Here is a 21,998-nt window from a genome sequence, read left to right as displayed (position 1 = left end):
AGGTAAAATGAGGACCCAGATTGTTGGGGGCAATAAGCTGACTTTGTAATAATGCCGCTTGGGGGGGGTGTGAAAGCCCTAACAAGCAGGCATATACATAGAATGAAGGCTACTGCTAAGCTTGTAAGCCGCCCTGAGTCTTCAGAGAAGGGCGGGATATAAATGGAATTAAAATAAAAAATAAAATACATTAATCAATGAATCAGAAAAATCATATAGTAATTACTTTAGCAATGAGGGGATGCATTTTCATAAAAGAATAAAGTATAGGTCAGTGATGGTGAACCTTTTAGAGACCGAGTGCCCAAACTGCAACCCAAAACCCACTTCGTTGGGTGCCGGGTGGGCCTGGCCCATTGGGTGGGCATGGCTGCGGTGGTAACGGCAGACTGGGTGGGACTAAAAAGTTCAATCAATCAATTCCAACTTCGCAAGATCTTTTTTTCCCCTGTGAGAAGTTGAAATTGATTGATTGATTGATTGAACCTCTTTTTTTTTGCATACAGCAGTGGAGGCCTAAAGCGAAAAGGTTTTATAAAACCCAGCTGAAGGCCTAGGACTGGGGCGACGGTGTGTATGCCTACAGAGAGGGCTCTGCGTGCCACCTGTGGCACACGTGCCATAGGTTCTCCACCATGGATATAGGTTAATGTTATGTGCATGAATAGTAATGAGTTTCTTGCTGTTTCTCAAAGAAGTTCAGGTTCAAGGAGAAGGAAAAATTTATAACAGAGGGCAAAGGCAGATTTAAATAAGTCTGCTCTAATTGCATCAATTATCAAACATTCTTAATGAAAATTAATTTTCTAATTACCTAATTTTAAAAATGTTCAGTTCTGAAATCTGCTTTAAAGGCATAAGCAAAAGAACTCTCGCACACTTCATACCTTCATCATAGTTTCTCCTGGCCTCCGTCCCAGGTTCAGCCCTGGGAATGCCTTGATATAATCCTTCCCCAATAAAGTCTGTGTAGAACAACATGAACGTCATGAGGGCCATCCAGCTGCAGAATTCCGCCACAAAAAGTTTTCGGAGTACCTTGGGAATACGACAGCACACTCCGTGTAGGCGTGGGGCCAAGGCACAAAGATTCCTAAAGGCCTGAACCAGATGTCTGGTCCTCAAAAAGTTATTTGGAAGCCAGAAAGAACAGCAGGCAAATGATGGGGACTTGGAAGAAGACTTTCCTGTAGGGCCTGAGCTGAGCTCTACTTGAGCTGACACCTCCTCTGTCACGAACGCAGTTGCTAAGACACAGCCAAGGAAGATGATGGTGAGGAGGCTGAAGAGGCATTCCTCCTGACCCCCTAAGTAAGGAGCAAGGAAGCTACTGTCCCAGTCAATTGCTGGGAGCAAGTATCCAACACAGCCTCCCAGGCTAACCATGAAAGAGTAAACAGAGAAGGCCTGTCGGCAGCTGTCAGGCTCTTGGAACAAGTCAGACAGAAGAGCTTCCAAGGGGGTAAAGCAGACCTGGCCACAGAAGTCAAGGAGGCCAACCCCTAGGATAAGGAAAGCCAGCTCCAGTGCACGGGCATCCAAGGCAACAAGTCTGGCCAGATGGTGAGCATGTGGAATGATGAGAAGGCTCAGGAAAACCCCTAGGCATAGCACCCAGATGAAAGGTCTTCGTCGACCATAGCTACTATGCCAATGGTCACTGGCAGAACCAAGCAGTGGTACAAACACCAGACCCAGAACTGGCCCAATTCCTGGAAAATAAAAAGGGGTGAGAAATTTGATGGGAAGCGATTAAATTGGGCAGTAGTTGGAAACAAATTATCACAAAATAAAAGGTACAATGTCAGATAATCTACCTCCAGGTCTCCAAAACCAGCAAGGAAAGCCAGACTTTCTAAGGAGAAATGAACAACTGTTAAAGGTTCTTTGAGTATCCCCTCACCCATTTTCTAAAATGGAGTGTGTGTGTGTGTGTGTGTGTGTGTGCCCATGTGACTTCAACAGATTAGAACAAGGGTAGCAACTGTAGTCACATTCAAAGGTAAGGAAAGACATGATACAATAGTAGGAAAGTCATCCTGTGTGACAGGGAGAATAATCTTGAAATATCTTTTAAAATGCAGAGCTTCCCATCCCTGAGCCCTTTTTAAAAAAATAAATAAATACATGTTTGATTTTCAGCCAAATCCACTGAAAAACTATGCTGCCAAAATTTGGTAATGCTAACATAATGACAATGTAGAGGCAGATATGGTTTGCAAGCTTTAGGTTGCCCATATCTGGAGTAGATTGTGGCTAGTATCATGTTATTTAGTATATGATAGCAATTACATATTCCTTTTTATGTTCTATTCCATAAAGCGCCACTTCATTTTACATAGTCACATGCACAAAACTATTATTTGCAGTCTGAATATTATTTAGTTGGCAGCCTGAAGCCTTAAGACCTTCATTGATGGACAGATAAACATACACACCTACATATTCACACACTAAACTCAAAATCTATCAAATCTAGCATGAAGAATCTCCCAGCAAAGAAGAAAATAAGCCACCTACCCAGAACCATTGTCATAAACTTCTCTTCCACTCCTACTTCCAACAAGAGGGGTGGCACATATGTGACACCTGCAGCGAGACAGACCTCCAAGCCAAAAGTTAAGGAGTTGATCAGCAAAAGCTGGACTGTGCGATTCTTAGCCAGGCCACCCATGCACCTCATCATCCCAGAGTTGCCTCAGCCCACAGCATGCTCCTTAGGGAGATTCAGAGCAGGAATTCAGAGTTCTGAGTTTTCTTTTATAGCTGAATGGCAGTAAATCGGTAGCCATGTTATATCCACCAGTGAAGATCTGTTTGTTGCCCACTGGTCAAAATGAAGCTTGGGTCCAAGCTCAGGCAAGATGAGTAGTCTTAACTGTTTATCATGCTTCACTTTCCTATGAAAATATGAAAATTAAAAATAATACATATCAGCATTGAATTTTCTTAAGTTGAGGCAGTTTCTAATAGCAATGAAATCCACATAGCAGCCTCCCCTAACACTCAATACCCTGCAAATGAAATGTTCCCCATGTTTTGCAGGGAACACACAGGGCAGCTACTTCTTAAATACCAACCCTCCCCATGATGTAACTTAAAATGGCAGGTTTATCATTCATAAGTGAATAACAATTGTATTGTGTCTAACTTAGGACTGAAGAAATTAAGGTTCCATGACTCCACTGTCCTTGCACCTGTTTTTCTCCGCCCAAAATTTCCCCAAATACCACACCACCACCACTTGGCAACAGGAAATATAAATTCAATTGGTGATTCTGTGGGTGAATCAATCCAACTTTCCCCTCAGGATCATTGTTGTGGGAAAAAATAAGTGGTATTATATATGCCATCTTGAGCTCCTGTGCAACAGGTAGGATAGAAATCTAAATAATAATAGAAGGCTTAGTGAAAGCATCCATATAAATGCTACTTACCCAGATTTTGCATAACCCTTCCTAAAATAATTGTGGAATGCAGTCCATGATCACCAAATGATTGCTCAGCCCTGGACTAAATGCTGGTTCTTTCCTTTTGTTTAGCTATGCAAATAAAGCAGTTTAAACTAGCTACTGATTTCTCCAAACAAGTTTCAGAACTGTACTTTGAGAGGATGTTAAGAATTGCAATTCAAACACTTAAGCTCGAACAGCTTCATAGAACTAAATTTTCAAGACTCCTTAATGGTGCTTATAAGTCCTTTCTTAACATGCCTATTTATCTATTATTCCAAAAGCTGCAAATTTTATCATATGGTACATTAAAGTTGCACTTCATTAAATGAACAGGAAACAAAATGACAAATGGGATTCAGTGGAAATAAGCGCTGAAATGAAACTTTCAGTGAAGGAGAGATCTGAACCAGTTGTAAGTAATCAGGAAAAAGATTAGGGTTAGTGTTTGGTTGTAAAGGTAGCTACAACCAACCAACCAACCTGCCCCCCCCCCGTCACCCCAATGTATGAAACATGGTTGTCAATATCCTATGCATTTAGACAATTGATGGTAAGGTTATACAGTAAGTGCATACTTAACTACAACTCTAGTCACAGCTCAAAAAGAATAATGTAGAACCCTGCCAGAAAGGCCAATCAGAATGACTGCATGAAGAAATGTTATAGTGTTTGGCTCTCTGAGTTTTCAACAAGAAAAGTGGAAGAGATAATAAAGATCATGAAATGTATGATGTATAAAGAAACTGGATCTTCTGATTATAGAGAAACCCGGTATAATGAAGTCAAACGGCAGGAGATTCACAGCTGATGAGAAAGCAGAGGAAGAGCTTCAGATAGTTGCATAGTGAACCTATATAAACTTGTAACAATAGGAGATAGCTGGGGGGGAATAAATTCTTGGAGGAAGGGTCTAGCATAGGCTTTTGGGCATAATGACAACACATCACCTCCAAGCTGAAAAAGCAATATCTCACTATTAGCTGCACATCCCACTTAGGGCTTCTAATTAGCTATTCTAGGGTGTTTCATCAGACTCAGTTTTAAACTCACCTGACAATTATATTCATTGGATGTGAATCCAAGTAAAAGTACATAGACTCTGCACTCATAGGAACAACAGGAATGGGACATGTGAAAATAAGATAGAGCTGAAATTTTATACTACTAAATAAATATTTTGGAGGGAAACAACCTGGCACAGTTGATTTTGTAATGCAACTGTTTAAATTACCATTTACATCTGCTAAATAGAAAATCTGGGCTAGAAACTGAAGGAAAAATACAGATCATTGAGAACAATTAAAGATATTAACAAATACACTGTATGAAGGAGGAATTTGTGTGTGTGTTAAGGTGTTATTCAGAAAGCAAGGAATAAATTCTAAACAGCTATAGTGTGAGGATATGTGGGAATTACCTTAGGAGACAAGAGGAAGGCCTTATCTGACATAAGATAAGATACTAGGTCCACAGAAGGAATGGAGGCATGTCAAATGTCTTGAAAAAGACCCTCCCTAGTTTCTTGGATTGTAAAGGTTTGCTGGGACTTGCAGACTTGCAAGTTTCTGTTAATATAAGCTTACAATAGAGTTATTATTCTTGGGTCTGGTTCTTGCTGGGGCTGGTCCACAAGGCTGACATATAGTTAAGAATGATTAAATTGATACCCAAGTTACTATATCGATTACTTATTTGCCTTTCAATATCCCCACTATTAGATTTTTCCTCAGATAATGTATTAGCAAGGAAAGAAGGTATATAAGTCATTGAAAAATGTTATCTCTTTGAGTTGGAATTACAAGCAATATATCTTTGGTAAACCATAGTTTAACATCTTAACAAAACAGACCAGTAGATGGCTCTATTGCCTCCAAGACTGCATTACTTTTATCACAGCACTGAAAATATATTCTACCAATGTCCCTTTAACAAGATTAATATGCGATTTTCTTCACTGTGTGCAAACTGTCAGATAATAATCTTTAATACGGCTGGGGAAGATTACGTTTTCCATGATAATCAAATTCAATCCTTTATTATAGTCTCAAATCCAGTTTGTTATTATACAATTTCAAAAGTCCTGTATCTATCAGTTTTCCAGCTGAAATCTAACAATAATTGCTATTTACATTTGGGTCTCTTTTGTTTTAGCTGACTAGGTCTAACAGTTATTTGCTCATTCTGGCAGAAATTTAAAGTCGGAAACTATTTGGAGCCAAGAAATTCTAAGAGCTCTAAATGTACTTACTAAGCACGTTTTACATATGTTTATTTAAAATAGATATGAAGATGAGAGGTCTTCTTCTCTAAAATGAATTTCCCTTTTCCTTTCTTAAGAACGTATTTTTGCTGAGGCACACCCAGTCATCAAAACAAGGGATTATGCAGAACTTCCTATTTTAAACAATCCTAAAATTTACAGTACAGTAAAGTCACAGTACTTTTTTCCAGGTAATATTACTTAAAAAGAGGCAAATTATTAAAGTTGTTTTTTTAAAAAATCAGGATTTTGAAACAATGAATGGGAAACATTCAATCCTAGAAAACATATTTTGAAATTTTCAAATATTCACACATGCACACACTGCCTTATATGTGTGTGTGTGTGTGTAAGGAGTTTTCCCTATCATTGCATGCTTTCTACCTGTAACTTTAACACTTTATATAAATTCACTTATCAAGACAGGTGGATCTGCCACTATAAACAAATTATTTTCTTCTGCTATCTAGAAAATTATTTAAATTTACCGTATTTTCCGGCGTATAAGACGACTTTTTAATCCATGAAAATCTTCTCAAAAGTCAGCGGTCGTCTTATACACCCAGTCGTCTTATACGCCGGAAAATACGGTAAGTAATTCACACAAATTCCATGCTTCTGTAATATCTGAGATTCTAGTAAATACAAAAGCTAACTCAGGGAAGGCCATTTATCTTTCACTTAACTCCCTGAAATTTATGTAATTTAAAAGAAAGCTTGATCAGTCTTTCCAAAAAAGCAATTATGGTGTTTAAGGAGGGGCTACTCTGCTCAAGAGTTGAGAAGTTCACGGGGCCATCGTCTTCATTTTCTACATCTTTCCTCCCTCAAACAATTCAACCCAAACCCACCATATCGATTTTAACAAGTATGTACACTGCATTGCATCAGCAGGAACAAGCCATAAAAGATACAAAGAGAAAGGTGTGTAAACTATGTACTATATAGTATAGCCAAAGGAAATTAGCATGTGCCAGTTTGAGGATAGAGATCACATAAAATGCCCCTTTTCTCTTCATATTACCCACCACAGATCCCATGGTTAGTTTTATATCGAGAATGGAAAGATATTCATATTGCTGCCTTCTAAGGGGAAAAGGAAAATATAAAAAGTGAGTAGATACTGATCAAACATTTCCAGATGAACAAGTTTTCCCTAGCTTTAAATATAGGCTTCTTAGATTAATAAAATAATAATAATTCTGAGTTTTCTGAAAGACACACATTTGGCAAATTAGAAAACAGTTATGTTGGGGAAACTAAAGTCAACTACATGCTACTTTTTATGTTTTTCTGAACAACAGTTACTCTTCAATTTCAAAACTGATACGTGGAAAACATGTATTTTATCAGTATAACCTAAATAATTGAACAGAACTTTGCTTCGCAAAGCAAAGAACGGTACAAACAACCACAATGTGTTTTAAAGTCATTTCCAGGAGAATCATATAGGACTGATGAACCTTTTTGGATGAGAAGTAAAACGTCTTCAAAGAAAAACAAGAAAGTCCAATCGCCTCTTGAAAAAGCACCTTTGGGACAACCATGTCCTGGATAACTAAGAATCTCCATAGATATCAACTGTTATGAAGATTATGCATAAAATTAAGGCGTTTGTGTGTCATGCTTCAAGATGTTTGCTTTTTCATTACTTTTAAGCTATTATCTTGATGACAGAGATATTTAAATATCTTGTTTGAGCTTTGGTTACTATTCATCCATATAGAAGAGTGAATTGGAAACATATTTACTGTACGCATTAATTTCTGCATTGAGAATAACTATAAAATTGCTATTCAACTGCTAGAAGAATTCTTATTTAGCCACTAGGCTAATGAAAAGCTAATAGACCATTTAAAAACTGGTTAGAGTTAAACCTTCCTTGGGATATAAACCTGCCCTAAAGCCATAAAACTCAAATAAGGGCTCTTAAGGCATTTTGGAAGTAATGTTGAATCCCATTTATTTAGACAGAGTTGTAGCACAGCATCAGTTAGCAGAATTAGATGCCGCAACGCTAAGAATCTTCTATACTATGTGGGGCAAAATTAGATTAACTTCTTGGCCCCTAGAAATGGCAATTTTGTAATGTTTACAAATGTAATACATATTTAGCTTTCATGCTAGACATTAAGCGAATCAAAACCTTGTATTCTTCTTTCACTTCTGTGCAAACCTAAATTCATGCCCTATATTAACACATTTCAGAAGCAAGGAGCTGTTCAGCAAAACCTAAAGCAATTCCCAACTAGTCTCTTCCTTTCCCTTCTCTTCTGTGGTAGTTGATGAAAGGCATTATTTCCTGTAAGTTTCTATAATTGCAGCTTTCATTCAGTAACCTGGAAGGATGAGAAAGAAAACAGAACTATTCTGGGAAGCAAAGAGGAGAAAACAGTGTAAATTTAAACTATCCTTCACCAAAGCATCTGCAGAGTCTCTACTTATTCCAAATGCTAAGATCAACTCACCTGATTATTTGCTAAAGCTGGAAACCAACAGGCTAAGAAGTTCAAGTACGCTGCTTTCATATCCCTTCCCTCTGAAAGACAAAGCTTTTTCAGCAGAGTAAGCTTGGACCGGCATTGGGAGGGCACCAAGGAGAGGTGGGGCCAAGATCCACCCCTTGACTGTCATAGCCGATTGGTTTCAGAGCCCTCCCTGCTGCTTTTTACCTTTCCCTTTTTCCCTCCCCCCTCTCCCAAGTATTTGTACTGCAAAACTATTTTATATTTTACAGTGAGTTGAGAGTTACAGTTACAATACACAACCTTCTCTTTTGTCTGGGGAAAAGACAAAAAAAAGAGTCACAAAGTGGCAAATACACAATCATTGACAATTCAGGTTGTCAATTTCTAGGATGACATGACTGTTGAATTATTATCAGTAGGATAACTGGTAGACTCCCATTTCTGCCTTTTGCAGAAAGAAGTACTTCTGCTCCAAGACATCATGTTGGTAATGGAGGTCCTAAAAGGGTACAAAAGCAGGGGGGGGGGGCGGGGAGAGGAGAGAGACGAGATGGCTGGGAACAGCTGGGAACCCTGCCCTGAAACCATTCTCAAAAGTGATTATGCAGCTGAATAGGGCTGCCTCCACAACAGGAGAGTCTGTACTCTACTGGGCCTCTTGGAAGGGATGCAGTAGCGTCCACAAAAAGTTGGCATGGAATAAAAGCTATTGTTGGAAGGGAACTCTATTTTCTTTGCAAGTTGCTCTTCAGAAGTATGTCATTCTACAGTGCTCACTGACTTGAAGCTGCACATTCCCCATGACAAGTAGAAAGCTGTCAACTTGTATTTCCTCCATTTCCATATTGGGAAATCCAGGTGCTATATTTGACATTTGACATGTGATCTGAATCCATTAAGACAACAGTAGAAATGAAGAATCATCAAAGGAGAAACTCAGGTTATATAGACCAAGAAACAACTGAGTTGTTCTGGGTACATCTGCTGTTACTGTAGCTTCAATAAATCTGGGCACTGAGAGAGAGAATAAGGGGAGCACAGCTTTAGGATTTTCTCCAAAATAGTGGTGAAAGTTAGGAAAACATCAAATGTCATTTCTGATCTAATAAATGAATTATGTGATAATGCAGCCTTCAAATTGTTATTGTTTGTGATGTAGTAATACAAATGAAATCAGCAAATATGGGACGTTATCAAGCAGAAGCTTATTATGGCTTGCTTTTTTATAAGGGTCCTCCTGTATACTAGCAGTTTAAAAGGCAAAACTTCTTTGCAGTATAGTTTGTATTTCTAATTAAAATTTGAAAGCGGCATTTCAACTTGATGGAGATTTTTCATTTGTGATCAACATTACTGCTAAGCTTGTAAGCCGCCCTGAGTCTTCGGAGAAGGGCGGGATATAAATGGAATTAAAATAAATAAAAATAAATAAATAAATAAACATGTTTTAACTGAATCTAAAAAGCCAGAGCGTATAACTTGAAGGCAATTACGCATAGAGTTGCAAACATGCTGGTCCTAATCAATAGGCACTGCACTATACTGTGCTCTTCAATGGATTCACACATAAGCACACATATGCAAACACCCAAACACCTACACTTCAAAATTTATTCCTGAATCACTGAATGTCATTTTATATTTACCACCATGAACAGATACTATAGACAGAGCATTTATTCTATTCAGATGAACGGAGTGTACATTGTTTATATCTCAGTCATCATGGAGGAAATGTGGATCAAGTAGAAAGAAGAGGGGGAAGTTATCACTCATAATTCAAAGCTTACACTTTTGCAGGTACCTTTTTGGCTACTAATAACAGTCTCAACAGAGAGCAGGCAGGCATTATAAACCACTAATCTCTCCCACAACACACTTGCCAAGAGACTAGGTCTGCCAGGCATAAAGCCAAATTAGATGCTAAAGTGGAAGTGTCCAGGACAGATAACTGCAGTTGCAACCCACCATGCTGAAAATAAAACTGTGGTCATGATGAGAGTCTAATACAACTGCTTTGTTTATTATAGCTTGACATTCCAGACACCAGTGTTCATATCTTACTAAAATGAAAATGATTTGGCTATTTTGACTATGAACAGTATTTTTTGTCTGTTTATATTTTATTCAAAAGAAGTTTAAATACGAAACTTCAAAAAAAATATTATTATTTTAAAAAGCAAACAACCCCCCCCCAGAAACAAGACACTAACCTAACACATATACACCTATTATCCCCCCAGTTGAATGCTGATTAATATATTTTATTTTTTTATTTTTATTTTAATTCCATTTATATCCCGCCCTTCTCCGAAGACTCAGGGCGGCTTACAAACTTAGCAGTACAACAATATTATTATATTATATACAATAATATTACAACAATATTAGTTTCCCACCCCTTGCAAAATAGGTCCCCAAAATTTCAAACTACTAATTCTATTTGCAATTAATATGTCATCTGTATACTATATTAATGACAAAATAGTTAATTGGAAATACAATAATAATAAAAAGACAAGATTAAAATTTCAAAACCCTCCGTTAACAAGCTGTTACTGTAATCAACACAGAAAATTTACCATAGCTTCTTATTTATCCCAATTCATTATTAAGAGTTAACTTTAATTTTTCCTGGATCAAATATCCATTTCTGTTTCTTAATACCATCTATTATCAATTGTTATCTGATTAAATATAAAAGTCCAATCTCCAAAGTTGGTCTGTCTCAGGGGTGTCAAACTCGCCACCTAAACTAAAATTTCTATTCAAAATGTTAGATGTTTTATCTTCTTAATTATACTACATTCCCTCCCTCCCCCTGAAACATAAGGATTCTGGGTGTCCTGCAAATCTGCTTTTGAACCTTAAGATTCACATTTCAACAAAAAAATAAGCATCTGCCTGCTATGAATGCAATAGAGTCAATAGAGTCTAAATTGATCTGGCACAGGATCAGTTCGCGCTTTGCTTTATTCTTCTCCTGGGAGACAGTCTGAAGTTTTTTTTTTTAAAAAAAAACACATTATAAGCCCTACCTGATGAATAGAGAACAACATTTGTCTAAGAAACCAGGAAACAAAACTCCTTTACCTGAAAACCAGGTAAGCAGGCCAGGCCTCAGCATGATTTAAAGGGAAAAGCCAGACAAAGGGAAGACAAATTTAAAGCACACTTTAGAAGGATGGCAACTGTTACAACAACATATATTTAACATTCCTGCAGCTTCTGCACAAATATGTTCCAATGGACCTAAAACCTTGAGGACTGTATCAAAACGTAACAACTCAACAAATTACACCAAGCTGATTTTTTTAAAAAAATGGTATAGACATGTTCAAAAAATTATGTATGAATGACTGCTGGGCAAAAATAAAATCAATAAAAATTAGAAATTCTTCCAGAAGAAATTATTCAGCACCAATGTGTAATATTAATTAGCTATACTAGTATTCAACAACACAGAAATATATGATACACATTATCTTTCATCACTCAATCAGAGGTTCAGATTGGATTTGGCATTTTTATCTGCCTATCAAGTCCTTCCAAAGGACCTGGGGTGGTAATAATAATAATAATAATAATAATAATAATAATAATAATAATAATAATAATAATAATAATAATAATAACAACAACAACAACAACAACAACAATAATAATAATAATAATAATAATAAAAATAAAAAAATTTTATTATTATTATTATTATTATTATTATTATTATTATTATTATTATTATTATTATTATTATTATTATTATTATTATTATTTCTCCTGCCCAGATGAAATAAAATATAATAGCAAACACTCCTAATCCTCTTGTCTCCTCTTTTTGTGAGGTCAGTTGGGCTGAGAGAGAAGGCTTTCATGCCTAAGAGAGGCCTAGAATTCACAGTAATGAGAATGGGCATAGTTAATTATATTGTATACTGCTTTTCCATTTTTAAATCATTTAAAAGCACTTTTAGAAACAATACTGTAGGGCAAAATGACAGAATTTATTATCTTCCCTCTAAATGCAAATACTGTATAGGGTTTTTTAGTCACCAAACTAGCAGCAGCAGACTTCATCCACACAAGAGAGAGGTGAAGGGTCAAGCCCAAAGTTCTCAGAAGTACAAAATTGTTTTAGAACACACTAGAAATGGATACCCACAAACAAGGATGAAACCCATATCTTAGACATTGGAAGTTGACTCTTTGGGGGTCATCTGAAAAGTTGAAGGCACAGATTGTATTGAACAAGCATATGCTTCACAGTGCAATTATAAGCAAAGTCTCCTGAAAAGTAAATTTGATTGCTTTAATGAAGCTTAGACTGTAGAATTATAACTTAGAACTGGAAAGAGGAACATTTCAGACAACATTTTCTTTAAGCCTCACTTGATGTCATTTTGTCTAGTCTACTTGTCTACCTTAAGGTTCAGCGGGCAGCTTACAATTACTTCTCAAGGCCTGGCCTGGAAAGTAAACCCTTAGCAGAGGGAACTGGGAATTGCTTCTTAATAATTTTAAAATATATTTCTCAAAAGTTAACCTATTGCGAAATATTGTATGCATTTATCCTTCGAGAAAAAGACTCAGAAACCTTGGCTTTCCAAGAAGAAAAGAAAAACTGGGAAGCTGTCCTTCAAACTGAATGAAAGAGGAACAGAAGAGTTATAAACTTCCTCTCTGATCTGAGAGGGCAAGGGAAAAGTCCCTCACCTTTCTCTGACCCATCCCCCCTCAGTTCTTAAATACAGTATGTGCTCAGAGTAAAGAAGATAGACGCACAGTTGTAATTTATTTAATTTCAGCTCCTTGAATTTGCTCCTGGTTTGGTAAACTGAGAGGATTATAGTTCAACAGAAGCCCCCCGGGTAACTGTAACTTATATTTCTAGCTCTTCATCAGAGCATGGTTAATAATATGTTGAAAAACCCCTTTTTATTCAAGGAATGCACAAATACTGCCTTGATCTAACAGCTTCTGTAAATGGAAAAGAAAACTCACAATGAAGGAAGTTCCCTGTTTCTTTAAGATTCATGAACTGGCATTCAACTGCTGATTTCAGTTCACTGAAATTTTAAATAAGGCTGGGATCACACATTCAATTACTGAAGAATGGTCTACAGGAGGTTACTACTGAGTAAGTGTTCAGAGGATTGTTGCATAATCTGTTGACTATGTTGACTATTCCAGCTGTTTTTTCCCTACAACAACAAAAAATTTTTTTTCTAATTATACAATTGTGCTTCAGTTTTGTCTCCCAACAACCTACGTTAACCATAAAAAAATTAGTTGGGGACTGCCAGTAAAGTTATTTGGAATGAAAATCTATTTCAAAACAAGACCTTTAAATAAAATTAGAAGGTGAAAAGAAAAAACCAAATATTCTTTGGTCTTTTTGAAGCCACTCAACCCAGGGAGTGGGAGTAGAGAAGAAATACATCCTTATTATCAACAGAACTGCCAGATCTGTTCTGCAAATTCTGGGCAACCATTAGGTGGCAGCTAGACAGAGAGCTCTCTTTGTTGCCATCTGGTGGCCATTAATATTTCCAGTTCAACTTTGGCAGCCCTATTAGCATCAGCCTATCCCAGGGGTGTCAAACTCAATTTCATTGAGGTCCGCATCAGCATTGTGGTTGCCCTCAAGGGGCCGGGTGGGTGTGGCCTGGGTGGGCATGGCCTACTGGGTGGGCGTGGCTAGAGTGTGTATGGCCTACTGGGTTGGCATGGCCAGCTCTACATCGTTCGCAACAAGGGTGCTTATGGGGGCCTGGGCAGGAGTGGGGACAGATCTGAGGGTCTCTGGCAGAAGGAGGGTCCCTGGGCCAGAGCCAAGGCAGTGGGGGCTGTTCCCTCACTGTTTCCAGGATGGCTTCGGGGGCCACATGAAACCACTTCGTGGGCCGGATCCGGCCCCCGGGCCTTGTGTTTGACATGTCTGGCCTATTCCAACCAGATACTGGACCATGCCTGTTTTAATCCCCTACTAGACTAACCAGTGCTTAGATGGAAATTATGGGGATTATAGTTCAACAGAAACCCACTGGCAACTTTGGCGTAGTTACTCTCAGCCCTAGGAAGAAGCCAGTGGCAAATTGTAGTCCTTCCAAAAGTGCTGCCAAGAAAGCCCCTCAAGAAAGTTCAATACCATTTTTGGGAAAGCTATTTTAACACACTGAGGCTTTCATTTACGCTTTATTGAGGTTTTCCCTGTACTACTTCTCTCTGTGAACCATCAAAGACAGCTGGTGCAATTTAACAGTAGAATCAATTTGCCTGGCATAAAAATGAGTGTGAATAAGAAAAGGAAAGTCAAATGTTTCAGAATGACTTGCTCATTAGGCCACCATGTCTACAAATCCAATTCACAGAACATCCAGACTGCACGTACTGTAGGCAACTAAACTCTTAAGTAATTTCTGTGCAGTCGTTGAATTGCAAGAATGAATTGTTCTCACATCACCCTCTCTTGTGTTTGCCAGCTTCCAAGCAAAGCAATTCAGGTAGTCTCCAGGTTTTGAGATCTGTTTCTAGGTCTTCTTTGAATTGAATTTGCAGGTAAATCAGAAGTTATTTAGTGTTAGTCAAATGTCTGCCTTCGTATCTAATACAGAGAGTCCTCAACTTACCACTGGTCATTTAATGAGAGTTTGAAGTTATGATGGCCTCAGAAAGGGTGCTTCATGACCCGTAAAGTGCTTCCAGCCATTGTTGTTGTTGTTAGCTGCGAAGTCGTGTCCGACCCATCGCGACCCTATGGACAACATTCCTCCAGGCCTTCCTGTCCTCTACCATCTTCTGGAGTCCATTTAAGCTCACGCCTACTGCTTCAGTGACTCCATCCAGCCACCTCATTCTCTGTCGTCCCCTTCTTCTATTGCCCTCGATCTTTCCCAGCATTAGGCTCTTCTCCAGTGAGTCCTTCCTTCTCATTAGGTGGCCAAAGTATTTGAGTTTTAGCTTCAGGATCTGGCCTTCTAAAGAGCAGTCAGGATTGATCTCCTCTAGGACTGACCGGTTTGATCGCCTTGCAGTCCAAGGGACTCGCAGGAGTCTTCTCCAGCATCCAGCCATTGTAGTGTCATGCTTTCCCACAGTTACATGATGGTGAACTGGATGCTTGGCAACTCAGAGTATTCCATCTCTTACTATGGGGGGTGAGTTATTACCCCCCGTAGATAGAGCCCGCAACTTGGGAGTCCTCCTAGACTCACAGCTTTCTTTAGAAGATCATATAGTAACTGTGACTAGGGGGGCCTTTGCCCAGGTTCGCCTGGTGCGCCAGTTGCGGCCCTATCTAGACCGGGATGCCTTGCGTACAGTCACTCATGCGCTCATGACCTCTCGGTTAGACTACTGCAATGCTCTCTACATGGGGCTGCCCTTGAGGACCACTCGAAGGCTCCAACTGGTGCAGAATGCAGCCGCGAGAGTCGTGTTGGGGGTCTCCCGATACTCCCATGTTACACCTCTGCTCCGTGAGCTGCATTGGCTTCCAGTTGCCTTCCGGGTGAGATTCAAGGTGCTAGTAATGACCTTTAAAGCCCTTCATGGCATGGGTCCGGAGTACCTTAGGGAGCACCTGCGGCCGGCATCAACTTCCCTCCACCCAGTGCGCTCCCACAGAGAGGGCCTCCTCAGGGTGCCACCGGTCAGAGAGTGTCGACTGGTGACCCACAGGGGGAGGGCGTTCTCTGTGGGTGTGCCTAATCTGTGGAACCGTTTACCGGTTGAGCTCCGGATGGCTCCCGACCTTCGCTCCTTCCGACGTGATCTAAAGACCTATTTGTTTGAACAAGCCGGCCTGGTCTGATGGGTTTGGGTTTTATTACTGTTTTTATGTAATTTATTTGTTGTATTTGGGCATTATGGTTTAATCTCTTCTTAATTTTTGTATTTCGGTATTTTAGTATTTATTGCCCTGTTCACTGCCCTGAGTCCTTCGGGAGAAGGGCGGTATACAAATTAAATTAAATAAATAAATAAATAAATAAACCTGTTCAGACTTATGACTGTGACCACGTGATCACCATCTGCAATCTTCTCTGGTGGCTTCTCCAGAAAGCCAATAGGGAAGCTGGCAGGGAAGGTTGTAAGCTGCTGCCAGCAGCCAGAAAGACTCCCTGCCATCTCTGGGGGCTGGCTGAAAGAGCTGCCTATTGGGGGAATCTCACTTCCATATGAAGCTGAGATTCCCCCATCCCAGAGCTGAGATTTCCTCCACCATCACCCAACAAAGCATTTCCCCTCCCCTCCATCCACTGGGGGGGGAATCCTTCTAAAAATGTCAAGATTTAGCTCTGTTCCTACAGCCCAACAAAGGATCCTACCCCCCCACACACACAATGTATAGTTCCTGCACTTAGTCCTACAAATCCATGCTCCACAGTCAATATATACAGCATAGCAGTGCCAACTGTAATTTCTACTGTAACCAAAGGCTCACAGTATTAGTAGCTTATGGCTTGGAAGATCTTAATTCAAATCACTAATCGGACATATTAAACTTGGATTGTCAATATCTTCAGTGAGAAAGAGAAAAGTGCCTTTTAGAAATAAAGATGGGACCTCCCTCAGCTGTTTGCTTTCAAACGGGCCAGGATTAAGGATTGCCCCTCTGCCAGTTAGCCTCCTCCTGTGGTTTAATGCAGAAGAATAAAAATGGAAATCAAACCAAGTGAGAAAAATCTAAAGCCATCCCAAAGGTGCCCCCCTCCCTTTAACGTCTTGGCCATGGTAGTGGGCAAGGATTAAACCCTACTCACATGACCCGGCTGATTGCATTTATATGTCAGGATGTAAAACCCGCCCTGCTGAGCAGCCTTTTCTCTGCCTGAGGCAGGGAAAGCGAGGGTGGGGGGGTGGGGGCTTCTGCTGAGTGTCTCCCCCAGCAAACACACAAAGGGGATTAGCCAAGAGCCTCTCAGCCCTGCAGAGTAATCCATCAAATTATCCCCTTGTTGGTGCTGCCATCCTCTTAGGGAGGGAGCAAGGCTCTAAAGGCTTTTGAAGAGGCTGAAATTACCCTTGAGCCTGAAACAGCTCTCCCCCCCCCAGCTGCTTCTAGCCAAGCCCCACAATGGGACAGTTGTAAACAGAAGACAACTATTTGGAAGGGAAAAGAGAGGGAACTCGACAAGGGGAAAGAGGACAGGCAGGCAGTGTCAAAAAGGGCAGCGGCCTCTCCCATGTGTCAAAACCCAACAGGTGGCCTAGCCAGCTCTCCGGTAACAGAAACAACAGCAGCCAGGAGAAATATCTGACAATACATGCCAAGCTCCTCCCGGCCCACCCCTTCTCCATTTAGGGAAGGAGTCCCCATTTATAAGAGTTTAAGTTTGGTATTGTGTAGAAATGCCCCAGGCATTATTTCCCTTTCTTCCAAGCCATTTGGGGGCTTTGGGTTTACCGCTTTTCCTTCTTAATGCACATGGAAGAGATCCAGACTTTAGCTGGGCTTTTCAGGGCTCCTTGTGCTCAGCTGCATTTGACCATCTGCCTGCCTCCTGGAAGAATGTGAAGTGAGCAGTGGGCACGGCGGTCCAGAATTGCCTTTTCTGAAGATGCCGTTTTACAAGTACCTCATTCAAACACGGTCTGGAAGGTTATTGGAGGGTAAGTGGCATAAGAAAGCAAGAGCTTTGATTTTTAAAAAATAATGATAAAATATATTTGTAACTTCTAAAGTGGCATTAATATCCCCAGATCTCAAGATAAGGATCAAGAGTGCAAAACTGAAACAAGGCCACGCATGGTTTGTTCCTTGGCTTTGGTTGATCATTTTATCAGCAGAGGCCTTTATCCTTATTCACTAGGTAAAGGTAAAGGTTCCCCGCACATGTGTGCTAGTCGTTTTCAACTCTAGGGGCCGGTGCTCATCTCCGTTTCAAAGCCGAAGTGCCAGCGCTTGTCCGAGGACATCTCCGTGGTCATGTGGCCGGCATGACTAGACGCCAAAGGCGCACGAAACGCTGTTACCTTCCCACCGTAGTGGTCCCTATTTTTCTACTTGCATTTTTACGTGCTTTCGAACTGCTAGGTTGGCAGAAGCTGGGATGAGTAACAGGCGCTCACTCTGTTACGTGGCACTTGGGATTCGACCCGCCAAACTGCTGACCTTCTGATCTACAAGCTCAGCATCCTAACCCACTGAGCCACCGTGTCCCTTATTCACTATCCACTGTCAAATAATCACTTTTGGGTCAAGATAGTTTGAACTCACTTTAAAATCTGGACACAGTTTCAAGTTTAAAGCACTTAATTTTGTTTTAAGATGTTCTTCCAATAAGCGTTGAGGGGAGTGCACATATCATTCAATTCAACTTTCTGGCCAAGGAAAAGGACAGTGATACATCATATGCAAAGGGACAAGAGACGCACATAATCTGCACCATGCTGGGATGAAATTGCAGAGAGTTTTAGTTTTTTGCAATTTTCATCCAGAACAGGACCTCTTCACATGCAACTCTGCCTTCAAGCTCCAACAGAGTATAACTTATATGTGCATCTGAAAACTTCTCTTCCTCACAGCGATCCTATGAAATAGGGTACAATATTTCAAGCCATTCAGTCAGAGTCAGATGATCAATTCACACAAGGTGCTACTTCCCTATTCTATTTTTGTCTAATTATAGGCAAAGAAATGTATTTTCCTTTCTTTGCTATCCGTCTTACCTCCACCTTGTTTCATAAGATACCATTCTTTTCAAATGGTAGACTTTTTGAGAGAATGGCAATACAGAAGTGTAGGAGTAGTGTGAAGATACAGCATTGTGTTACAGAGATAACAAGTATCAATCCTTTGCCCTTACTACCTATGTGCAAACATACATCATTATCTCTTGGCATTACAAGTATTTTCACTGTCTCACACCTCTCCTTTTACTATTCAAAGGGGTCTTCAGCAATGCAGTTTTTAAAAAAAAGAAGAAGGAGAAAGAGAAGGAGAAGGAGAAGGAAAAGGAGGAGAAGGAGAAGGAGAAGGAGAAGGAGAAGGAGAAGGAGAAGGAGAAGAAGAAGAAGAAGAAGAAGAAGAAGAAGAAGAAGAAGAAGAAGAAGAAGAAGAAGAAGAAGAAGAAGAAGAAGAAGAAGAAGAAGAAGAAGAAGAAGAAGAAGGAAGAAAGAAGAAAGAAGAAAGAAGAAGTAGTAGTCCAAATTATCTTGCCTTCAGCATTCATTTCTACACACTCTGGGACTTTTAATCTCTTGAATCCAGCATACTGAATTTAAGTTTTTTAAATCCCCTTCTTTCTTCAGAGTCCCTCCAAACTCGCACTTACTGCAAAGTTGTAGAATACAATTCAAAGCCACCAAAGTCATGAATTTAGGGGGGGAGAGAGATTATGTGGACTGCTAGGCTTCATGTTTAGAAACTAAAAGGCAGATGATTTGAAAAGTTTTCATTCCCCACCCCACCCCACGCCCCCACCCCCCACCCACACATTCACAGCTTAGCCCTGAACAGAAACAAATACTCTGCCAGTTTAACATCACTCCATGACATCAAGAATCCCAAAAATGCAAAGGTCAGACTGAAAACAGCAGCGGCTAACTTTGCTCCCCCTTTTGTGACAGTCATGCTGGTCATGCTGTCAAAGACAATTATTTACATTTTCCATTTTGCCTTTTTCTTCCAGCCAGCATGATATAAGGACTTTTGGGCCAGCTGTAGACAAAGAACTGCCAGCTGATACAAGACACACTGCAGACTGAATCCAGAAGTCTCCAATTGGAAGGGAAGCTAATGAACCTAAAGAAGGACCCTATGGAACCTCTATATGTAACCATAACTAACTAACATACCATAAAACAAAACTGTGACTTTAAAACAAATCAGGCTTGCATATAGAATTCAACACATTATATTGGATTCAGATCCAACATAATAAGCTAAAATCAAACAAACCACCTTATCAACTCGCACAATGTGCGAAGCCCAAATAAATTCTTTCCGGCAAAAATATAAGCAATCCATTGGCTAATCCAGTACAAAATGTCAAATTTTTGAATGGGAAGATTATTTTGTTGCCAATAGAGAGGCCTTATTTGATACTATAGAACTGTACTGGAGCGACAGGAGAAAACTATATTACTCAAAGGCTCAGCCATGAGAAGCTTTGAAGAAATTATGATAGCAAATGCTTAAGCTTTATTACATTTTTCTGACTGAAGTTGCTCCTCCTGCCCTCCCGCCCCCCCCCCCCGCATGGCCGAGCCGGGAGCGCGGCGGGGCAGGCGAGAGGAGCAGAGGGATGGGCGGCTGCGGCGGGGCCGGCTCTCCCCCCCACTAGCCACCACCTCCTCCTCCTCCTCCTCCTCCTCCTCCTCAGCTAGCGAAGGTGGTGCAGACCTCGCCGGGCGTGCTGGCCCCGGAGCCTCCCGGCGCCCGCGTGTCCTACAAGCCCCTGGAGCCAGCTCATTCCCCTCCTACCAGCATGGCCGGCTCGGGGCAGTACCGACATCTGATTAATGATTACGGACACCACCACCCCCCCCTCTCTAGGCTACACGCAAGGAGGGCAGATCACTGGCAGCAATCGAGTCCCTCAGAGCAAATACGCAGAACTCCTGACCATCATAGAAGAATTAGGCAAAGAAATCAGACCTACCTATGCCGGAAGTAAAAGTCCCATGGAAAGGCTAAAACGAGGCATCATCCACGCCAGAGGACTGGTTCGGGAATGTTTAGCAGAGACTGAGAGAAATGCAAGATCCTAAGATCCGGCTTTCCCCACGCCCACCCCGCTTCGGCCCCCTGCCTCCAAGAGACCCCCTTTCCCTCTGAATCAGGCAGAGCCACCCTTCATACTGGCAAGGCTGCGTGTCCTCTTCCTGGTTTTGGATATTGTCCTTCTCAAGAATGGATCCGCATGTCCGGTTGAATTCCTGCTCCCGTTCAGATGTTTCTGTCATCTCACAAACGACTTTTGAGCCTTGGTTTCAGCAGGCAGGCAGCCTGGATCGATCCATGCAAAGCCACCCCTTGGATGAATGGAAATTGTTGGGTGTTGTTTTTTTTTCTTTCCCCTTTTTCCTAATCGGGAACAGGCTTTGCCTCTTTCCTAACGTCCCCTCTCAACTTCTGTGGTTGCTCTGCAGACTCGCGTCCTCTTAAGATCGTTTTCCAGTCTGCATTCAGGGCCGGTTGAGGAATCCTCGGCAGCTTTCCAGAGGTCCCTCGCTGAAATAAAGCTGGACAGATTTCCCTAATAGAAATCCCCCTGCGTTACTGACGTTTTCCTGTATAATGCATCAAATAGTTTTGCTTGCCTGGGAGGACAGAACCGCACCATTATGTGGATGAGCTCGTGGGCATCCACAAAACAAAACAAAAAATCAGAATTCTTTACAATGCATCAAGGTAAATACTTAGCATTTGCAGGATTAGCCTCTTGGGGAGGGGGGATTGCCTTAATCACCCCAAGTTAACTTGCCTGTCAGCCCAACCATTTCAGGAACTGTTTTTAAGCAGGAGGAGATATAAAATTCCCTGCCATCTGCCCTTCAAGCACCATAATCATCTCAAGTGGTATTCTTTTGGCGCACAAACTATAAATGGTATCCTCCAAAGCGTCCCTTACTTTGCATGAGTTTTCCACAGCCATCCCCCCCAAAAAACGCACACGTTCCTCCCAAGCCGAAAACAGCCAATTCAGCCTCATATCAACAATTCTCCCTTCTCTGGATTTAAACTGCAACTTTGCCTCTCTGTATGTATTTATTACTTGATGTAATGAAGCTTATTTTCAGACTGAAGTTGAAGAGCATGACCTTGTGCTCTTCTGCGAGGGATGGGTAGGTTTTGAGTTCCAGACA

The 21,998-nt window shown here is 40.7% G+C and overlaps 1 protein-coding gene and 1 pseudogene across 4 annotated transcripts in view; one reads left to right on the top strand and one right to left on the bottom strand.

Annotated features, from left to right (window-relative positions):
* Positions 1 to 21,998, bottom strand: part of SLC45A3 (solute carrier family 45 member 3) — a 32,071-nt gene that overhangs the window by 8,204 nt on the left and 1,869 nt on the right. For 2 of the 3 annotated variants that reach the window (XM_081323163.1, XM_081323162.1), the window contains exons 2-5: positions 8,961 to 9,197; positions 8,184 to 8,254; positions 2,521 to 2,900; positions 888 to 1,712 (exon numbers count right to left, since the gene is read on the bottom strand). In XM_081323163.1, the coding sequence (XP_081179289.1) occupies positions 888 to 1,712; positions 2,521 to 2,686 (991 nt within the window). In that variant the 5' untranslated portion in view covers positions 2,687 to 2,900; positions 8,184 to 8,254; positions 8,961 to 9,197. The remainder of the gene's footprint in view (positions 1 to 887; positions 1,713 to 2,520; positions 2,901 to 8,183; positions 8,255 to 8,960; positions 9,198 to 21,998) is intronic. The other variant, XM_081323161.1, reaches the window with a different exon arrangement.
* Positions 20,618 to 20,900, top strand: LOC308664844 (cyclin-dependent kinase 2-associated protein 1-like; annotated as a pseudogene). Its single transcript has one exon. The product of its transcript is annotated as a cyclin-dependent kinase 2-associated protein 1-like (transcript).

Source organism: Vipera berus (assembly GCF_964194415.1).
Source record: "Vipera berus genome assembly, chromosome: 3".
NCBI classification, from domain to species: Eukaryota; Metazoa; Chordata; class Lepidosauria; order Squamata; family Viperidae; genus Vipera; species Vipera berus.
Note: the sequence above shows the minus strand (reverse complement) of the source record. Positions and strands in the feature narration are given on the sequence as shown.